General features: G+C 51.3%; 12 protein-coding genes across 12 annotated transcripts; 7 read left to right on the forward strand and 5 right to left on the reverse strand.

Moving 5' to 3' along the window:
- Positions 1 to 506: 506 nt before the first annotated feature.
- K460DRAFT_357014 (uncharacterized protein) lies at positions 507 to 1,505 on the forward strand (the record flags this gene model as incomplete). The annotated part of the gene is made up of 1 exon (XM_040932004.1): positions 507 to 1,505. The coding sequence occupies one exon, from the start codon at positions 507 to 509 to the stop codon at positions 1,503 to 1,505; it is 999 nt and encodes a 332-aa protein (XP_040785821.1).
- Positions 1,506 to 1,999: 494 nt separating this feature from the next.
- K460DRAFT_341182 (uncharacterized protein) lies at positions 2,000 to 2,651 on the forward strand (the record flags this gene model as incomplete). The annotated part of the gene is made up of 2 exons (XM_040931143.1): positions 2,000 to 2,080; positions 2,133 to 2,651. 2 exons carry the CDS (start codon positions 2,000 to 2,002, stop codon positions 2,649 to 2,651), a joined length of 600 nt encoding a protein of 199 aa, XP_040785822.1.
- A 443-nt stretch (positions 2,652 to 3,094) lies between these two features.
- Positions 3,095 to 3,889, forward strand: K460DRAFT_418354 (uncharacterized protein; the record flags this gene model as incomplete). The annotated part of the gene is made up of 1 exon (XM_040937942.1): positions 3,095 to 3,889. The coding sequence occupies exon 1, from the start codon at positions 3,275 to 3,277 to the stop codon at positions 3,887 to 3,889; it is 615 nt and encodes a 204-aa protein (XP_040785823.1). The 5' UTR covers positions 3,095 to 3,274.
- An 85-nt stretch (positions 3,890 to 3,974) lies between these two features.
- K460DRAFT_315370 (aminopeptidase-like protein Y) lies at positions 3,975 to 5,770 on the reverse strand. The gene is made up of 4 exons (XM_040930311.1): positions 5,492 to 5,770; positions 4,628 to 5,441; positions 4,252 to 4,579; positions 3,975 to 4,203 (listed from the first exon to the last, which is right to left on the reverse strand). Exons 1-4 carry the CDS (start codon positions 5,742 to 5,744, stop codon positions 4,078 to 4,080), a joined length of 1,521 nt encoding a protein of 506 aa, XP_040785824.1. The 5' UTR covers positions 5,745 to 5,770; the 3' UTR covers positions 3,975 to 4,077.
- A 258-nt stretch (positions 5,771 to 6,028) lies between these two features.
- Positions 6,029 to 6,655, forward strand: K460DRAFT_432847 (uncharacterized protein; the record flags this gene model as incomplete). Its single annotated transcript, XM_040938360.1, has 3 exons — positions 6,029 to 6,035; positions 6,111 to 6,255; positions 6,323 to 6,655. 3 exons carry the CDS (start codon positions 6,029 to 6,031, stop codon positions 6,552 to 6,554), a joined length of 384 nt encoding a protein of 127 aa, XP_040785825.1. The 3' UTR covers positions 6,555 to 6,655.
- Positions 6,656 to 6,930: 275 nt separating this feature from the next.
- K460DRAFT_288953 (uncharacterized protein) lies at positions 6,931 to 8,475 on the forward strand (the record flags this gene model as incomplete). The annotated part of the gene is made up of 3 exons (XM_040929088.1): positions 6,931 to 7,254; positions 7,311 to 7,680; positions 7,730 to 8,475. 3 exons carry the CDS (start codon positions 6,931 to 6,933, stop codon positions 8,473 to 8,475), a joined length of 1,440 nt encoding a protein of 479 aa, XP_040785826.1.
- A 310-nt stretch (positions 8,476 to 8,785) lies between these two features.
- K460DRAFT_368160 (ribosomal protein S17e) lies at positions 8,786 to 10,038 on the forward strand. The gene is made up of 4 exons (XM_040933721.1): positions 8,786 to 8,982; positions 9,041 to 9,099; positions 9,318 to 9,495; positions 9,548 to 10,038. Exons 1-4 carry the CDS (start codon positions 8,872 to 8,874, stop codon positions 9,647 to 9,649), a joined length of 450 nt encoding a protein of 149 aa, XP_040785827.1. The 5' UTR covers positions 8,786 to 8,871; the 3' UTR covers positions 9,650 to 10,038.
- Positions 9,617 to 10,852, reverse strand: K460DRAFT_418358 (uncharacterized protein; the record flags this gene model as incomplete). Its single annotated transcript, XM_040937943.1, has 3 exons — positions 9,617 to 9,925; positions 10,249 to 10,755; positions 10,847 to 10,852. The coding sequence occupies 3 exons, from the start codon at positions 10,850 to 10,852 to the stop codon at positions 9,797 to 9,799; spliced, it is 642 nt and encodes a 213-aa protein (XP_040785828.1). The 3' UTR covers positions 9,617 to 9,796.
- A 517-nt stretch (positions 10,853 to 11,369) lies between these two features.
- Positions 11,370 to 13,406, reverse strand: K460DRAFT_378444 (acetolactate synthase I/II/III large subunit; the record flags this gene model as incomplete). The annotated part of the gene is made up of 3 exons (XM_040935075.1): positions 11,370 to 12,581; positions 12,640 to 13,063; positions 13,141 to 13,406. 3 exons carry the CDS (start codon positions 13,404 to 13,406, stop codon positions 11,370 to 11,372), a joined length of 1,902 nt encoding a protein of 633 aa, XP_040785829.1.
- A 379-nt stretch (positions 13,407 to 13,785) lies between these two features.
- Positions 13,786 to 15,171, reverse strand: K460DRAFT_378445 (Asp-tRNA Asn/Glu-tRNA Gln amidotransferas-like protein subunit A; the record flags this gene model as incomplete). Its single annotated transcript, XM_040935076.1, has 2 exons — positions 13,786 to 14,768; positions 14,817 to 15,171. The coding sequence occupies 2 exons, from the start codon at positions 15,169 to 15,171 to the stop codon at positions 13,786 to 13,788; spliced, it is 1,338 nt and encodes a 445-aa protein (XP_040785830.1).
- Positions 15,172 to 15,851: 680 nt separating this feature from the next.
- K460DRAFT_418361 (FAD/NAD(P)-binding domain-containing protein) lies at positions 15,852 to 17,383 on the forward strand. Its single transcript, XM_040937944.1, has 3 exons — positions 15,852 to 16,216; positions 16,266 to 16,924; positions 16,985 to 17,383. The coding sequence occupies exons 1-3, from the start codon at positions 15,907 to 15,909 to the stop codon at positions 17,300 to 17,302; spliced, it is 1,287 nt and encodes a 428-aa protein (XP_040785831.1). The 5' UTR covers positions 15,852 to 15,906; the 3' UTR covers positions 17,303 to 17,383.
- A 127-nt stretch (positions 17,384 to 17,510) lies between these two features.
- On the reverse strand, positions 17,511 to 18,589 carry K460DRAFT_289957 (uncharacterized protein; the record flags this gene model as incomplete). Its single annotated transcript, XM_040929161.1, has 4 exons — positions 17,511 to 17,703; positions 17,754 to 17,847; positions 17,896 to 18,163; positions 18,212 to 18,589. 4 exons carry the CDS (start codon positions 18,587 to 18,589, stop codon positions 17,511 to 17,513), a joined length of 933 nt encoding a protein of 310 aa, XP_040785832.1.
- Positions 18,590 to 19,215: the final 626 nt, after the last annotated feature.

The raw sequence follows: 19,215 nt of genomic DNA on the forward strand, positions 1-19,215 counted from the left end.
GAAACCTCAATAGCTATTCTCATGGGAAGTACGCGTCCAAATGAGCAGGAGGTTCTAAGTCTATACTGAGTCGACATAAGTGTGCAGTCGTGATCCAAAGTGTTGGAGCAAGTCCAATTCATGCCTTCCTGAGAAGCTAAATGCATAGGCTATAACTCATAGCAACTACTATCTTATAGACAGGGGCAAGAGGAGGTCATGGTAATGGGTGCATACCACAGTCCTTGAACCGGTCGAATCCTGCTCGCATGGGTCCACAGATGTTTCCAGCATGCGATTTTGATAAAAGACATGATGATTTGATTCCTGCATCAAGATTTCCATGTCATATGGAGTGCTCCTCGAAAGCGAAGGTGAATTGACCGTTTTTGCACTACAGATTGCAGCATACAGTGCGGTTTCACTTGAATCGCGACTTGTAAAAATTTATAACCAGACGCCGACTTCCGTTTCCTCTCACTCCCCGCGCTCTACGCACCGAGAAGCCCAACATAACCAAACGCACAATGATGAAGCTTGTCAAACGATCACGTCGCGCGTCTCCACCCCCGAAGAAGTGCCATATTCTGGCCGCACCGGTAGAAATCCGCACCGCCATCTACGAACATATCGCTCCTCGAAGCTTCTTGCCCTATGCGCCGTACCACGACTACATGGGGCTGTTTTTGTCTTGCAAGCAAATCAGCGAGGAGTTGACACAAGAGTCACTTCGTCTTGCGCCAGGAATCCTTCGCGCAACCCAGGAGCGAGATCCGGAGACAGTGATGAACATACGCCTACTTCGTCCTGTCAACTTCAGCTCCCTCATGCACATCACGATCGGCATCCCTCGTTGGGCGCTCTTCAGTTTCGAGAAGCAAGAGGAAGTATTCAGAGCCCTCGGACCACTGTCAGAGTTACACCTGAGCAGTTTAACAATAGGCATTGAGGATCTCCGGACCGAGTTCGATGTCTACCAGATGATCATCGGGCTGCACGGCAGCGATTTCGAGGAATACATGGAAGCCCTTGATAGTCTCCCCGCCGTCTCCGGAGGGCCAATCGAGCAAGCCAAGTTCTACGAAGTTCTCACAATTTACGCCAATATCGTCGAATTCGCAACGCAACTCAACTGTATTGTCGCCCCACGGCTCTGCTTTCATGATCACGACGTGGAAAACCAATGGTGCCTTCGCACGCGCATCAATAATCCGATTCGGCCATCTCGTTGTAATGTTCGCAAGATTGTCCTTCGCCTGAAATGGCTTCACGACGAAGACCATCGCAGCGGAAATCCACACGACGTCTATCCTTTCAGCAATGTTCGCTTGCGATGGAGCCCAACGGACGAGATACGCCAGCTGAGACGATACGGCTGGTACAACATGTGGACCGATGAGCATGGAGATCGGAAGTACTTTTCCAAGAAGAATCCAGGACAGTTCATCTGGATCAAAGAGAAGAAGAAGAAAGGCAGAGTGATGAAAGCTGTGCAGGGGCTGCTGAAGGGCTTTTTGTGGAGGTAGACAGGAGGCAAAAGGGTTCTGTACGATAGTCACTTGGAATGGGGGTTTTACGGGCGAGGAAATCTCGACCTCAGTCGAGCTACCAGCTTGCCTGACCAAGAAATTAAGAACGATGGTCACAAGCGTTCACAATTGGAGATAGCTATGTATGGTAGCTTCCTAATTAGTACCCCAAGCTGATAATGGTGAGAAATTATGCATGTGATCTAGCATTCACTACATGTTGCGAACAAGGCTTTCATATTCCGTCAGAGATTAGCCCTTACTAAGAGCACAAGTTAGCTATAAGGGGAATACCATGCGGGTACTTTGTTAGTTTAAAGATGTGCAGTACCGTGAATTAGCGAGCGTGTACACTGCTCAGAAGAGTATATTCTAGTATCAAGATGCTTCAGTTTGTGACTAAGCGGGTGTCGCCAAGCGGAGGGCCCATACACTTGTTAAACTTGCTCTGTCTTCACCTCTTTATCTACACTTCCCTCAACACCGCCACCATGGAGCTCAACGGTTTCGACCTGTTCGCTTTCTTCCTCTGCTCGGGCCTGTTTGGTATACTGTTATCAGCCTGGGCTACGGTAATATCATCCAAGAAAGCCATTGCAAGTCTACGTGCGCTAACTTTATTAGACTGACTTCATCGCTGACCGAGAGGTCTCGCTCCTCATCGTGGTCTTCGCCATTCTCGTGTCCACGCTGTTCTTCCGGCTCTCCAGCGCAAAAGCAGTCATCAACTACATCTCTCGTCATACAACAGAGATCCAGGACAAGCAGATTGCCGACATGAAAGAAGCCCACCGCCGCCGCGTCGCAGCTCTCAAGTACGAACACCAGATGCAGCATCACCAGTTGCAGGCCAACCTGAACACCGCCAACGTAAAATTCGACCGCCTGTACAGTGACCACGATTGGATCAGCGGCATGTACCAGGACCAGATGCGCAGCATACAAGAGCAAGAACACCGCATTGCCTACCTCGAAGTGAAACTCCAGGAATTCGGCCAACGCACGCCTGGTGCCCACATGCCGTTTTCTGCGCCCTCCTCTCAGATCAGTTTCTCCAACCCGCCGCGCCGCAATCGATCTACGATGAGGTCTCCGGTAGGCCCGAGCCCTCTGGCGCAGGTTGTAGAGGTGGACGAGGAGTAATCATGCGGCTCCTGAGCGGGAGTATGATCGGAGGTACAAGGTGATTGTTCCGGGTACTTCGGATTGTAGAACGCTCTTCTGTGCCGCTCTTTTGGACTGGATCGGGCGAACTTTTCGGGAGGACGCGTCCTAGATGACGGCAAGCATCGGCTACAGTGGAAGTTTAAATTCCCACAGCAGCTACACAATCCAATTTCAGATCTCAAAGCTTTTGCCCTGGACTGACTAAAGTGAGAACTCCTGTTCATATTTGATATCCCTGTGCAGGGTGATGGCGGGCGCCCTGGCGCACGTTCGCTGCCTGCTTCAAGTGAGATCGATTGCACTTCACCTTCCGTGCTCCAAAACAGTGACACAGTCTATGCTCCCCTTCAAGCTCAGCTCTTCCCAGTTTTCGATCTCTAAACCCTTCAAAGCATCTCTTTAAACGCTGCAACCTCCGCCAGGTTCTCCAGCTACGACCCCGCAGGGCACCTTTCGACTCATTCACAGTACCGTGTAACAACCTCACGCCTTCACATTATTATTGTCATCGCCAGTAGCCCTCTGACGCACGCATAGCCACACAATTATTTTCTACCACCCACCCATATCGCCCTTCTCGCGCCATCCAGCTGCGAATAATGGCGTTATCCAGCACTTTTCGTATCCTCCCTAGCGGCTTATTATCCACGATCTCGGCGACCACAGCTATACCTTTTACCACCGCAGTCAATACCTCAGGCTCCTCCGAAACTAGCAACGCCGCCATCGCCACAACCAGCATCATGCTGCATAAACATGGAAGAAGCTTCGTGTGGCCAACAAATCCATCACGTTTGCCAAACCCGATCGAAGGCGTCGAACCGACGCGCACACAAGTCCTACTTCCACTCCCCGCCTCTTTTACCGAACGTATACCTCCTAGCACAGCCTCTATTAGCTGGTTATCTCTACCCACAACCGCACAATCTGTTCCGGCCAGAGTGGCGACGATCACATCTGGTGTGCCAGCACAAAATCCAGACAACGTTACCGACCGCACCAGCGGCACAAATCCAACGAGGAGGCCAATGGACGATGATAAATCCCCTGATGTTGCGAAGGTTATATTCTCTTTCTTCGTGGTTTTGACGGTGGTTTTGCTTGGGTTATTGGTACGACGAGAATGGCTGTTTACGACGGGCAGGAGGAAACCTGTAGTGAGCCGACGACCGTTCGCTGCACTGAGGGGGGCTAGGATTGCAAGAGGAGAGTAAAGGGGCTGGAGATAGAGTGTGGATTGGGTGTTATGGACGGAGCACAAGTAACGGATGACCAGAGATGTGATACAATGATGTAATATGGAAGAGTGATATCTATATAATCAATGTACTGGTATGATAGGGATGTATTACGTACGCCAGTCCTATTTCTACACCACAATGTAGAGGAGCCCAGGAAATGTCTAGGCGAACAGCTTGGGGCCGTGATACTTGGTCTCTTCATTATAGGCGCTTGATGCAACCGTCAGATTGCGCTCCGGGAATCCCTTGAGAGAGGCCGCGTAGGTGGCGACGGAATGGGCAATAAGCTGAAGCTGTAAGCAAGTCTTCTTTAATCAATCTCAGGGTATGCTCACCTTTGTGTTAACAACCCACGCTGTCACATTGACGTTGCCAAGATCATCGCAGAGTTGATGGTAGCAAGGGTCATACCAGTCGCCAGCTTTGCCGCCAAACTGCTCTACCTCTTCCTTTGTCTTGATACCTTCAGCCCCCGTGGCAATGCCACCACCGGGAATGCCATTGCGAATGAAGCCATCGTAGTCACTGCGGCCATCAAAGGGAATGAAGGTATAGTTCAAGCCTTGATCCTCATACCACTTGATGTATAGATCGCGCAGCTCCTCCGAGCCGTTCGGGTTCAACGCATTGGTGGCATTGTAAATTTGATAGGCGAAATTTGGACTAGTGTTGGTTAGATTGCTATCATGTGCCTGGTCTCATTTAACTCACCTGGCCATCATGTCATAATCCATGAAAAGACGGATCTTTTTGTTCTCCTTCTCCGGTAGAGAAGCAACATAGTAGTCGGAGCCGAGCAGACCTTCTTCCTCACCCGCCCACCAAGCAAAGCGAACGCAATTGCTGACGTTGAATTTGGTGAGTTGAGTGGCGACCTCGAGGAGGGATATCGTTCCAGAACCGTCATCGTTGATACCAGGCCCCTCAGTTACGCTATCACTGTGTGCTCCGAGCATAACGCAGTTGTTAGGATCACCTTCAGTGGTTTGCGCAATGATGTTGTTGGTGAGTATCTGGTTGACCTCTGCATCGATGTATGCAATGCCGTCAACGCGTTGGCCTTTCTCGAGCTTCTTCAGGGTCGGTTCGGCGTCCTCGCCGGATAGGCCAAACGTTGCAATATGATCTGGAGATGGCGTTCCAAGAGTGCCTGATACAGGATCCTTCTCATAATTGTAGACAACAGCAGCAACAGCACCTTTGCGTCCAGCATGCTCCGACTTGGTACCGAACGGACAGACTCCCCGCTTGATGAACGCAATGTTTCCAGCAACGGAATCAGGAAAGTCTGAGGCTTGGCAACCGTCGTTAGAGACAAGAACAAGATCGCCATGGACAGGCTCTTTATGCTTGGTTGGCGGCGTCAAACCCATTGGTGCTGCAGATTTAGGGACACCGTCGCCGATAACAAGCCGTGATTCGAACACATTTCCAGACACAGCAGGGAACGACTGGTTGGAGATGGTATAGTACTCTCCAAGTTGAAGGATAGTCTCGTAAATGTATGATAAGGTTCCGATGTGACCTGCGATATAATGAGCACCGGGAAATGTAGCGGCACATGCGCAAGCCTACCAGCACTCCCTATTACTCTGGTGGGATGATTATACTCTTCCTCGCCCAGTTTTGCAATCTCATACAGTTTCTTTGCGCGCACCATCAGCCTATCACCGCTGATGAGGTCCTGAAGTTCGGTCGAGTTGACGAGCGGGTTCGTCTCGTTTACATGGCCGATAGGCGCCTGGTAGTATGATGAGAGCAGGGGTATTTGGAGGGCTGTTGCGCCTGTAAGGGCTGCGCACAGCGCAAAGCCCGAGTAGAAAACCATAGTGGATTACTGATGACACACAAAGGAGGATGAGATGGAAGAGTGATGTTTGATGGATGAGTGAGTCCGCTCTGTTGCCATGACGCCAATCGTGGCGCCGAGGCTGCACGCGCCCAGCTCCAAGCGATAACGCCTGTCCACGTGCAGATAACTAGCTGCTACAGCACAGCCACAGCATGTGCCACGCTCTTCAGGGGCCTAGCACGCATTGATAGGGCGACAATATGCAAAAATCCCCCTTGTGGAATCATGAGAACCCCACTCCTAATGTAGTGCGCGTCTCAATGGATCGTGTGTAAAGTCACTGGTTACACCGTTGGTTGTATAAGGGGGCTGAGTTGGAGTCCTTCAAATACACAGACACAGGCGCCGTAGCAATCGATCGTGCTCCATCAGTTACCCAGGCAATCGGCCCTACTATAACTTCGTGTTCGGCCACCGAGGCTGGACATCGTGAAGGGTCTCGCAAGATCCTAGAGAATCGTGTCTGGATTCGTATAGCAGTCAAGAGGTAAGCAGCCGCCAGCGTAGAGCAGACCAAAGCATTACATTGAGCGAATATACTGAGACGCCTCAAGGCATTCTGCGGAGAGGAGTGGAGACAAATGTATCGGGCCGCCTGTGACATCACGCCGCGTTGTGGAGCTGAAACTTGGTTCTGGAATCTGGCGCGCGCAGCCAAGGGGTAACAAGCACCGCCATGGACGTTACGCGATGCTTAGTGACGTGTCCCTCGCGATCAAGCATCAAGTTGGCAGGCCCGAGAAACAAGATGGAAGAAGAATAACGAATTGCATTGGTGGAATCTGAAGCGTGCTGTAACGGTGCTGCGGCAGAGGTCATGTTTTGGCGAATGGAGGCTGGGGTAAACCAATACCAGTTACCGGTGCACGTCGGGATCTCCTGCACCTCATTAAACAGGAAATACACTCACCACCCAAGATGACGCCCAGCCCCAGAGTCCCTTCCAGACTCCAGAGTCTTTTACCCTCTTCGACTCTTCTCCTCTTTCCCATTCTCCTCTCCGATTGCAGCACCCACGGTCGTTGCAATCGCTGCAGGCCAATCCATACGCGCGCCCTGAAACGCCAAACCCCTGTCCGCCGTGCTGCAGTCAATGCCCTCATATAGCAGCTGCTGACCCCAAATCGTACCGCTCAATCACTTGCCACGCACACGGGCAGTCATGGCACATTCCCGAACCTCACGAGAGTATCCCAATGGCCGATCTTCACGAGATCGAAGGTCATCGCGAGAGTATACGACCGAGAAGACCTCACGCACCGCTCCAGCGCACGACTCGATGCGTCGACGGGAGAAACCCCGCGAGGCTCTTCCGCAATACAACCACAATGGACACACAGTAACAAAGGGCATCCACCCAGAGGGCGAGAGCGGCAGGAGAGGCTTCAACCCGGTCAAATTTCTTGTCATCTGCGGTAGGAGCAGCAGCACGCTTTCGATGATGGTCAACCTGTTGTGGCCTGTGGTCCCTGTTGCCATTGCACTGGTAGGAAAATACTTTACCAACATGGACATGGTATTCGTGCTAACAAGCTACCATAGCACTTCGCACGCCCAGAGTGGCACCTCCCCATCTTCATTACCAACTACGTCGCCATGATACCCGCAGCCAACATGCTAGGGTTCGCTGGGCAGGAGCTTTCGCGCAAGATGCCCCAGAAGGCCTTTGCGGTTGTCCTTGAGACGACGTTTGGTTCTGTTGTCGAGATCATTCTGTTCATGACGCTGCTCAAGACGTCTGTTGCAGACTCGAACGTCCAAGTCATCAAAGCTGCCATCTTAGGTTCGATCCTGGCCAACATACTGCTTTGTCTGGGATCCTGCTTTGTGGCCGGTGGCATCAAGCACGATGTACAAGAGTTCCACTCGGCCGTGTCGGAGAACGGCAGTGGCTTGATGATTGTCGCCTCCAGTACGTTGTTCCTCCCTTCTCCACCATCATACTGTGCTAATATGCGTAGTGGCTCTGGTCCTTCCCGCCGTCTTTTACAAATACCTCAAGAATAACCCGGACTATATTGCCGACACCGCTCTGATCAAATACAACACCATCAAAATCTCACGCGGTGTGGCCATCATCTCAATCGTTGGCTATCTCATCTACGTGGCGTACCAGACCATTTCCCACGATGGCTTGTTCCATGAGATCTACGAAGCCGATGATCACAAGGACAAGGACCGCCACGAGGAACTTGCGAAGCCGAAGCTCACTCTGACTGAAGTCATTGTGGCCCTGATCATATCTTTGGCTTGCGTCTCCTTGATCGCCATCTTTCTCGTGCTCGAGATTCCGCATATTGTCGAACGGGGTGTCAGCGATGCCTTTATTGGTCTCATCCTGATTCCTCTCGTCGAGAAACTCGCCGAACATCTCCTCGCCATTGACGAAGCCTACGACAACCAGATCAACATGGCGCTCGCCCATGTTCTGGGTGCGTCGATTCAAACTGCCATGCTCAACGCTCCCCTTGTCGTACTTGTCGGCTGGGGTCTCGGCATCGGTATGGACTATAACTTCGCCATGTTCGATGCCGTTGCACTTGTCCTTGCCGTCCTTGCGGTGGGCTCCTTCTTGCGCGATAAGAAGTCCAACTACCTCGAAGGCGTGCTGTGCATCATGACGTACATCATCATTGCCATTTGTGCCTTCTACTTCCCGATACCTGCGAGTCACGGCGCAGCTAAAGGTGCGGGGGGTGGTCATTGAATCGAAAGGGGAGGAAAAGAGTGGATATGGTTAACTTCGTCATGAATTTGTGAACTTATTTCGAGCATTTTTGGGCGGTTTTTGTGCCTTGTTTCTTTCTAGTCATTGTAATCAGCGAGCGAGAGATACCAAATATATGCGAACAAGATATCTTCAAGGTCGTGTGGGACTTCGTTCTCCAAAATGTCGTGTTCGAGCTCCTTTGACTATCCCCACCTACGGGTCAAGTTCCGCGCCATACCATTCTCGCACTAGCGCCAACGCATTGGCCATCCCACACACGTAACCGAGCAATATCGCAACACCTCACCTTTTCTCTCCTCAGCGACAATCTACTAACTCGACAGCCACCGCCCTTCCCTCCACGTTTTCCCAAGCTCACACAAAGTCGCCAACATGGGTCGCGTCCGAACAAAGACCGTTAAGAAGTCCGCCAAGGTCATCATTGAGCGGTACTACCCCAAGCTGTCGCTCGACTTCGAGACCAACAAAAGGATCTGTGATGAGGTAGGATACAATGTAACGGCTACGATTGTGGGCAGTAGAGACTAACCTGTGCGAATAGATTGCCATCATTGCCTCGAAGCGTCTGCGGAACAAGATTGCCGGATACACCACTCATCTGTACGTTTACCTTTCCTCCGGAGGGCTGAGACGGAGGTGCGACGATGAGAGCGATTGAGAATCACGGAAGGGTAGGAGTAGTGTGCATTGTTGGACTGCTTGTATGCCGGTCGGCGACTTCGACTCTTCCGATGGTTATCCATCCTCTCACGTCAATTCTCCAGTTGCTCGCTCTGTGCAACTTCGACCGCTCGATCGCAACGACTAACATCTCGTAGGATGAAGCGTATCCAGCGTGGTCCCGTCCGCGGTATCTCCTTCAAGCTCCAGGAAGAGGAGCGTGAGCGCAAGGATCAATACGTCCCCGAGATCTCCGCCCTCGACTTCACCCAGAACAGCGAGTCTGGTTCGCTCGACGTCGACCAGGAGACCAAGGACCTGCTCAAGAGCTTGGGCGTACGTTCTCTCCTCCTCATATCCTTCCGACCATCCCACTAACAACACATAGTTCGACAACATCCCCACCAACGTCATCGCCGTCTCCCAGCAACAGGTTGTCGAGCGCGGTCCCCGTCGCTTCAACGACCGCAACCAGCAGAACCGCTCTTAGATGCGCGGTCCGGTCTTCCTTCCCTTCTGGATTTACTGAAAACATGGTGTCATCTGGGAATGGGGTTCTGCCACGACTATGGCATGGTTTTATGGCTATATACGGCGGCATGATGATCAGGAGTCAATGAAAAAAGGTCCTCTCCCCCTAGGTGTCGCTGAGTCTGAGTGCCGCAAGGTGCGAAGATGATGCTTGATTGCCATTTTCCCCTTCCCCTTCGCTACGTGATGTTGTCTTGGTGATTTGGGTGAACGTGTGATGCGACAAGGCGGTAGACTAACTCAGCAGGTAAGTGCACTTCTCTTTAGAACTCTTCGATGTCTATAGGCGAGATATCATTGTTATCAGTCCTGGATTCGTAGTATCCAAATGAAATATTCGTCGTCCGTTTGCATATCTCACTTGCGTCATCTCAATGTCTGATGCGTGCTAATCTTGCCCATCTCTCTCCACGTCCAATTTACTTGGGCAATGGTATCCAGCTTGCATGATGTCCGAACTCCGTTTCCGCAAAGGTCCATAACTTCCTTCGGATGCCTCCATCACACCTGCTTCGCAAGAGATTACGGCCATGCTCCACTATATGCCCTCGAACGAACCTTCTCCTCCAACTTCCTCGGCTCTTTCTTACCCTCTCCTTGTCCCTTCGAACCTCCAATATCCAGCACTGCCTGATGCAGACTGGAAGCCTTGATCGAGTCATCGGATCCAGGGCGCTCTACCTTCGGCGCAGTGGTCGGGGTAGATACGCTCTGGGTGACAATGGGTCGTGAACGAATGACAGGTCCAGGGCCATGCTCGAGAGAAGGATAGCGATCATGACGGTGCTGTTTCGGCTGAATCTTGGTGGTGGTGACTGGCGAGTGACGAGTAGAGGAGTCGTTGCCGGAGCGTACCCAGTCATAGAAGGTCTGCGGGTGGGTTTTGCGGCTGTTATCCTGCACCAGAGGACCCGGGAGCTGTAGCTCTGGCTCAGCTTGGGCTTCGGCGTCGTCTGGTTGCTTGACAAGGTTGCGGTTGTGGCAGTAGCTGATGATGAAGGTCACGATGGAAAGGACGGTGATGAAGATGGCGACTGCGATGCCGGCGATTTGGGCGCGAGTGAGCTTGAGGTGGTTAGAAATTACTATAAAAGCTGACGTTGGATTGCTTAGGTGTGAGGGTGTGCTAATGGAGATTGCACAAGTGAAGACTTACTGCCATTTTGAACTCAGAGTGAGCTGTTGCGGTATGTTCACGAGCGTATGGAAAGTTGAGGGTAACCAGGCAAGGCTGTATCAGTAAAGAGGTTAAGCGGACAAAGGTAGGTGTTACGGGAAATTGGGAGGTTGCCTTGAAATCAGGTGTGCGTGGCGCGCAGCCCTTCACTTTGCCTTCCCACTTATTTCATTTCCACCGAAGCAACACAAATTATACCTTCACGTCCGTTTTGGCAGTCTCGAGGAACAGGTAGTACGGGAACCGTGCACTGATGGTGACAGCCGGCGGGAAGGTTTAGCAACATCCAGAACAAAAAACCGGCCAGGTAAGCATAATTCACCTTGTAGCCCAAGTTTGGGCTGGCACCACGTAATGTTTGAGTTTACAAAGAAATACTGATTACACCGTGAAGGCACTCAGGAGTACATACTACTGGGCTAAATACCTGTTCAAAAAAGAGACATCAAAAGCTACAGCAAATATCTCCCACTACCCGGTTAAATAAGTGAGTGACGTGCAGTCAAGCCGCCCCGTTCTCCTTGCTCTTGTAATAAGGTCTGGGCAAATTGTCGTAATACGGTACAACAATCACGTCTGGGTCCTTTGTCGCGCCGACCATAGCCTTCGTGCTGTCCTGGTACGGATATGGACTCACCCTCAAATCAATCAGTCCCGGTCCTCCACTCTGAACAATTTCCTCCACCGCCATGCCCAACCCATTCAAACACTTCTTCCATTTCTCTTCCCCTTCCGGTCCCAATTCGACCCAGGGCTTGCGGCGCTCCGACAACGGACTTTCAGGCAGCGAAAGTGTGGCGTCGATGAGGAAGCCAGTCATGCCGAAACCCTGGGCAATAATATCGTAGCGCGTCTCTGGACGGAGCGCCGACGCAGGTTTAGCAGATTTGACACCGTAAATCAACTCCTGGCCCGCCTGCGACATACCCCAAACGCTGTTATTAACTACTACCGTCAAGATGCGCAGGTTAAACTTCTTATACGTATCTAACTCCGCTAAATGAAACCCTGCTGACCCATCACCCTGGATGTTGATGACCAGTTTACTTCGATCAGCGACCGCCGCGCCGAGCGAGTATCCCCATCCGTTCCCCAGAAAGCCCAAGTACCCCGTTGCCAACATGGATAGCGACGCCGAGGCTTCGGGGAGAAGTTGCATGGCCCATCCACCCGCTTCGCCACCATCGATAGATATCACACTTCCTTTGGGTATATGCCGATAGAGAGTTTTGACCGCGTGGTAGGGATGCAAATGGCCATTCTTCTCATCGATTTTCGGCTCGGATTCATTGTGCGGTGCGCGCCAGGACTTCAGACCGAGGGCTGTGCGGATCCAGGATTCAGGGACGGTAAACTTGTCTGCTTTTGCTACTTCGCTGTTCAGCGCGGCAATCGCGAGTTGGATGTCGGATACGATGCCTATAATGATGTGCTCGGAGCGTCCAATTTCACCCCCATCAATGTCGATCTGGATGATTTTGCAGTTTGACGTGGGGACAATAGCACCTCCCCTCCCACCCAGGAGGCAGCCGGTTCGGGCTCCTAGTAGAATAATCAGGTCGGGCTGGGGCTGCTGAGTAGCGCGAAGGAGGCCAAGGAGTACCGCGGATCCGGCATGGGAAGGATGCGTGACGGGAATGCCGGTGCTGAACTTCAGACTGTGGAAGATCGGGAGGCTGGTTGTGCTAGCCAGAGTTGTGATCTCGTCAATAGCCTACTTTCGTAAGACTACCAGGTTGAAGAATCAAACAAGGGATGGGGGACTATCTTACGCTTCGCGCACCCGTGCCTACTATTATAGCAGGTCTTTCAGCCGCTTTTATCAGACTCACTACATCCTTGATCGCATTCGGATCTGGACCAGGGAGAGTACTCAACGGCCCTGTGATATTTCCCCAGGCAACTCTCTCAGCATCAACAGGCGTGAACAGCACATCAATGGGGAAATCCAGAAGCACTGGACCAGGCGCGCCAGAGCGTGCTGTCCTCCATGCATAACTCACGATGCGTGGGATTTCTGTTACGGTAGTGAGTCTCGCAGCAAACTTGGTGATAGGCTTCGCTAGCACAACCTGGTCATGAAAGCCCTGGAGGGCATTTGTCTCAGCGTCTCTCAGGGGCTGCGAGCTCGTCACACAAAGTATAGGTGAGCGATCTGCAAATGCAGTCGCAAGACCCGGAAGGCCGTTGCAAAATCTACAATGATCTCGTTAGCATATTGAGACCCTCCTGAACCCAGCATCCCAGCACCACTCAGATTCATTCTAACGTACCCGCTATTCGCAGTAACGAAACAACATCCCGTTTTCCCACTGACTTTCGCATAGCCCTCTGCAGCCTGTACAGCGACAGTTTCGTGTCTTGTGTCGATGAGCTCGATGCCTATTTCTGTGCATCCCATGAGGAAAGCGTCGAGGTGCCCACCATGCAGACCGAAGATGACATCGACACCGAGTTGCTGGAGACATTGGGCAAGAAGGTCGCCACCAAGGAGTTCACGGCCTTGGGGCTGCTTGAGAGTGAGTTTGTGGGAAGCCATAGTGCACAGTTACAGGATGTCGTTTCTTGGAGACAGTAGAAAGGTCAATTGAAGCACTGATTGTAAGTTGGTTACATTTATATTAGGGGGCAGAAGACAATGATTGGCATCTTGTAGATCCTTTCCTCGGCCTGACAGTCGGGCTTTTAGTTTCCTGTGACCGGTGGTGTTGTTGCGTGATGCCAGGGCCAAAAGTGTGGGGTAAACCCCGCTCCTTGATTGCAGCTTACGCATTTAGCTTTTCGGGTACACAGCTTATTACCATGTGAGTGAGATTCTCGGCTACTTCGGATCACCTATCTGAGGTAACAGCCAGCCGAGATAGTGCTTTGATCGTATTGTCGAGTCGATCTGCACGACCCTCCATTTTGCAGGTAGTTTATAGCTCCCCCTTCCACCCACCTTCTAACTCGAAAATCTTTCCGACCTCTCTACACACTCTCAGTAGGTGCTGGTCTCTATACCGACTACTCACAACACTCAACCCCACAGGCATCCCGTTTTCGCCTCGAAAGCCCGGGATATTGACAACTGGCATATGCATAGCAGTCCAAGGCCCACAAAATGCCGCGTCACCTGTATTCCCATGTCCTATCGGCGCTTCATCAATCACACTCGGTGCAATGATCGCAGCATATCTGTCCGCCAGCGCGTCCAGCTTCGGTCTCATGGCTGCAAGCTCGTCGAAAGCTTTGAGCTGATCTTTGCGTGAAAGCTTGTGGCGATTCTCTACGTGGTCAACAAGGGTGTAGTGCAACTGGTCCTTCGCGGCGTAATAATCCGGTAGAAACGCGACCCGTCCGTCGCCAGAGAGGACTTGAAGATGGTATTTGTACATTGGTCGAAGCGAATCATCCAAGGTGATTTCTTCGACGTTTGCACCGTGTTTGCGGAGAAGCTCAGCACCCTTCTTAAGAGCGGCGGTGGTGCCTGGGCCAGGCTCTGGCCATTCGGGAGTAGGCAGCGTGAGCAATGCAAATTCCGCGCCGTTGACTTGAAAATTTTCCTCAGGTTCATCGTCCACGAGCTGGAATGCATCGAGGAGTAACTTGAGGTCGTCTACACTTCTTGCATACAGGCCCAGTGTATCGAAAATCAACGAGTATAGCTTTTGACCTTCCCGCGAAATCGAATTCCATGTCGGTTTCATAGCATAGATGCCATTGAATGAGCCTGGACGTATTGTACTCCCCACCGTTTGTGTTCCAAGACCGATGGGGACCTGGAAGTCGCCTACAGCCGCCCCTGAGCCTGAGGATGAGCCGCCAGGTGTGCGAGAGGGATCGTGAGGGTTCGCGGTCTTGGGACCTTTGTGTGAAGGACCGACAGAGGTCGCTGCAAACTCGGTGGTCGTGGTCTTACCTACTCATCATCAGTATCATATCGGTGCCCATAGACCACAAGACGTACCGAAGATCAGTGCTCCATTTGCCCTCAACACTGCAACGCTACCCGCATCGATCATGGGTGCATCATCCTCGTAGATTGGGGAGTTGTACTGCGTCGGCATGTCGTTTGTGAGGATCACATCTTTGACCCCTACTGCAACTCCATGGAGTGGTCCCCTCTTCTCGGGCGGCGTTTGGTCGAGTTCGCGTGCACGTCGAATTACGAGTTCTGGACTGAGATATGCCCAAGCATGAACGGCAGCATCACGCGCTTCGACGCGTGAGAGTAGTGATTTGGCGTATTCTTCGACAGTTAGGGAACCATCGTTGAACTTGGCTTGCGCTTGCGACGCCGTTAGGCGGAAGGGTTCTGTCATGGTGCAAGGTTTTTCCGAAATTTGTGGACTATCGAACCAGTCCTTGATGTCGAGCAGGATGAAGAGGAGGAGGATTGTTGTAGCCCCTCCATACTGACGGCTACCTGCTTCCAGTCGTGAAGTGGTTGTGCATGTATCGGCACGGTCAAGTCCGCAGGCACGATACGGTAAGACCAACCGATATCGCATGGATGACTCAGCTTCAACCTCGCCCATGTCTCAAGCGCTGCTATATGTTGTTCAATCCTCAATGTCTACCTACCGCCCTTGACCGATGTTTTTGCTAATACAGAAACGTGTGCAAACTTTGACGGGAGATGTATTGTGACCAAGTTTGCGCTCTCCTGACACCGTGATACTGGAAAGCACACATTTAAAATACTACACCAGTGATATTCGCACGAGACACACTTTCCAAAGCAGCCGTCATATAATGCGAGATCCAGGAGTCGGTCCTGGAGTTTACTAGGCTCCGACTTTTCAAATATGCGAGATTAACTCGGCGTTTGATGATGCCCGGCTTAGATGCATTGCGTCATCCGACCCTGGACATGTTCTAGAATTCTAAGATGCTCGAGGTAGCCATGCAGGGTCCAACAGCTGCAGTAAGGGAAATGAATATATAGGTCCTGTCGAAGCAGTAGAGAAATACAGTATACTTCAGCATTCTTCTTCCCATACGCCATCCAGTGTGGCCACGAGAGCTTTCATTGTAACTTCATCAGAGTAGTCAAGATGTCTACTTCTGCACCCTCGCTCCATATACTCATTGCAGGCTCCGGCATCGCCGGTCCCTGCCTTGCATTTTGGTTACACAGATTTCAACCTTCCTCACAAATCACGATTCTAGAGCGCAGTCCTGAGCTACGATTAGGCGGCCAAGCCATCGACCTACGATCAGCTGCAGTGCCGATTGTAGAGCGCATGGGACTGTTAGGTAAAGTCAGAGAGAAAACAACGACGGAGGTGGGTATGGAATTCGTGTATGCGGACGGTAAGACGAAAGCTACCTTCCCGGCGAGTGGGAATGCGGAACAGCAGAGCAGTAATTGGCATCCATCAAATCTTGTTATGAAAACACTGATTGCGAGCAGTGACATCAGAGTTTGAGATTCTGAGAGGTGACATGGCCAAGCTACTGTACGACGAGACAAAACATCTTGAGAGCGTCAAGTATGTCTTCGATGAGATGATCATCGCCGTAGAAGAGAAGGATAGCGGCAAAATAGAAGTCACCTTTCAAAACTCTCTTCCTAGACTGGAATTCGATCTCGTCGTCGGCGCCGATGGCATGATGTCTCGCACAAGAAGACTTGTCTTTGGCCACGGCCCCAAGAACGACGACTACCTATACCGTCTGGGACAATACTCCGCACTTTTCACTATGCAACGAACAGAAGAAGATACTAAGTTTGCGCAATGGTACAACGCACCAAAGGGTCGGCTGGTTCTCCTTCGCCCTGATCAATACGGCACCACACGGGCATATATCTCCGTGACGGACGGCAATCTTTCGCGTTTCGACGAGATTGACAGGCTATTACAGGAAGGTACCCGAGAACAACAGCAAGCTTGGTTTGAGAGAGAGTTTCAGGGCGCCGGCTGGCAAACGGATAGAGTAATGAGGGGAATGAAGGAGGCTGATGATTACTACATACAGCAAATTGCGCAGGTGAGGATGGATACTTGGGTTAAGGGTCATGTTGCGTTGGTAGGCGATGCCGCGTATTGCCCTAGTCCGATATCTGGCGTGGTAAGCCATCAAATCCACTCCCCCCTGTTACCTCCTCACACATCCTAACACATTATCCAGGGCACTGGTGCCGCCATTGTGGGCGCCTACGTTCTCGCCGGCGAAATCTCTAAGTCACCTACTGACATCCCATACGCACTCTCCCAGTACGAGAAAGTCGCGAGACCGTTCGTGGATAAAGTGCAAAAGTTGGTCCCTGGAACTCCCCAGATTGCCAATCCACAAACAGAATGGGGTATCAAACTATTCAATACGGTAGCGGGCGTTCTGTCACACCCATTTGCGAAACGATTTGGCAGTATCGTATACAGTTGGATACCAGCGATGGGCCCTACTACAATCTGGAGTCCACCGGAATACGGAAGGGCTGAGACATAAAGGGGCGTTAGTATGGTTATAGTCAATAGTTGTTGGGGATCGAGGGAAGTAGTGGTAGCATATCAGGTAGTAGGAATGGAGAATCTTGTGCTATTGATGAGGTTGAGATGTGATAGACTGGAAGATTGCGGTTGATAAGCGCTTCACGTGCACTACCACGACTCCACATACGTGCCGTCTGCGCTGATCCTACACGCCCCTCCTTCCTTCAGAATTGTTGTCTCAATATCCATTCCACACCAGCTTTAAACCCGCCCAGCGCTTGCTGTACAACGGAATGCGTGGGAAGGAAATCTGGGCCTCCGTGAGGGATCCCAGCGAAAACGTCGAGCTTGGTGGGCACACCATCCTCCCGTAAAATATGCTCGTAGATCAGTGATACATCTCGCAATGCGTCCATGCTGCGAAATTGTTAAATTGTGACTTCGCCCAAAAAATGTGGAGTTCTTACCCCATAACCTGAAGATAGGTCGGCGGTTGGTTCTTGTGGCTCGACCAAAGTAGCGGGCTGGCCAACGGTGACTTAGGGTCGGGCTTGTATTTGTCTTTCTGCTTGTGAGCTACAAATTTATACAGACTACGAAAGAACTTACCATTGAACCAGTCCATACCGCGCCGGTCTAGGATCAAACCATCTTTATGTTCCTCCCAGCTCGAATCATGCTTCTTGTATACCTCGGGGAGAGCATCATGATGGCACAGATAGGGAGATGCGAGGACAACCCCAGTAACATGAGGAGACAGGTTCGCGTCTACAGCTTCGTGGGCTGCTACAGTCGCTACGGTCGAACCGGCAGACGTGCCTCCCAAGATGAAACCTTTAGAAGGATCTGCGCTCACGGTCGATGCGTTCTCGGCGCACTAAACATCGATCAGCCTTGCTTTCCTTGTCAGCATTAGAATACCCACCCATTTCACCGCATCCCAGCCATCATGCATCGCCGTGGGAAATACATGCTCTGGAGCTACCCGATAACCAACGCTCACAACAGTGAAGCCAAGCTCTTTCACCAATAGATATGCCCAACCCTCCCCATACTCTGGCGTCCCAAATACCCATCCTCCTCCGTGGAAGAACATGAATAATGGCCCCGGCTCTGTAGATTCAGGATGGTACACAATGGCTCGAAGGGTCTGTCCGTCACGCGTGGGAATCTGGATTTCTGCCTTGTGAAGGCCCGTCCAATCTGGAAGCTTGATGATGCCGGATGCAATCAATTGGCCAAACTGCTCAAAGATGGATTGGCGCAGGTCTGCTGCATCTTTATAGTCTGCGAAAGACTTCATTGGAGGAAGGTGGGGAAGTAGCTTGAATTTGTAAGCTAAGCAGTATGGTGGGAGAGGTGTGCTCTTCATACCGCCTCAAGTTCTGGATCGATCCTGCTGAACTCTTTCCATTTTGAAGAATCTATTGCCATTGTTGAAGAATTAAATGTAAGTGATTAGTTTTTTGGATAGAACTTCTTTGCTATAATTTAGACTTAAGTCTCAGATGCAGAGCACTCCCTTTTCGTGTTTTATATAGGAGTTATAGCTTCATATACCGCAGTGGCCACGGACGAATAGCTACGGCCAGCAGTAAGCTTGGTACGCCTAAGTTCGACTCATGAAAGCACAGAACCTATTTCGTCATATTAGGATGCCGTGCGTCGAAGTGTATCAACAAAGTCTTAGCAAAAAGGCCGAATGCAGTCAAGCTTACTTGGCAGTGACTGACTGCAGTATGGCTACGGTCTGTCAGCTTACATTATACAACGCCCCGAAGGAAATTGAACGTGGTGATTTGATGATATTCAGGCTACTATGGCGTTAAGTGTGCCCCGCTTAGGGCCGCAGATGGATAAAAGAACCCATGGGATTTAGCGCAACCGACCAGATTCAGTGCATGTTGCGACTTTTGCGCATGGGAAATT

This window comes from Cucurbitaria berberidis (assembly GCF_010015615.1).
Source record: "Cucurbitaria berberidis CBS 394.84 unplaced genomic scaffold K460scaffold_4, whole genome shotgun sequence".
Taxonomy (NCBI): domain Eukaryota; kingdom Fungi; phylum Ascomycota; class Dothideomycetes; order Pleosporales; family Cucurbitariaceae; genus Cucurbitaria; species Cucurbitaria berberidis.

Coding starts and splice junctions, on each gene's coding strand:
- K460DRAFT_418361 (XM_040937944.1), top strand. CDS start 15,907: ATGTCTACTTCTGCACCCTCGCTCCATATACTCATTGCAGGCTCCGGC. Junction 16,217..16,265: donor GAATGCGGAACAGCAGAGCA/GTAATTGGCATC, acceptor GATTGCGAGCAG/TGACATCAGAGTTTGAGATT. Junction 16,925..16,984: donor CTAGTCCGATATCTGGCGTG/GTAAGCCATCAA, acceptor CACATTATCCAG/GGCACTGGTGCCGCCATTGT.
- K460DRAFT_315370 (XM_040930311.1), bottom strand. CDS start 5,744: ATGGTTTTCTACTCGGGCTTTGCGCTGTGCGCAGCCCTTACAGGCGCA. Junction 5,442..5,491: donor CAGAGTAATAGGGAGTGCTG/GTAGGCTTGCGC, acceptor ATTATATCGCAG/GTCACATCGGAACCTTATCA. Junction 4,204..4,251: donor CGTGGGTTGTTAACACAAAG/GTGAGCATACCC, acceptor TTACAGCTTCAG/CTTATTGCCCATTCCGTCGC.
- K460DRAFT_368160 (XM_040933721.1), top strand. CDS start 8,872: ATGGGTCGCGTCCGAACAAAGACCGTTAAGAAGTCCGCCAAGGTCATC. Junction 8,983..9,040: donor ACAAAAGGATCTGTGATGAG/GTAGGATACAAT, acceptor CTGTGCGAATAG/ATTGCCATCATTGCCTCGAA. Junction 9,496..9,547: donor ACCTGCTCAAGAGCTTGGGC/GTACGTTCTCTC, acceptor AACAACACATAG/TTCGACAACATCCCCACCAA.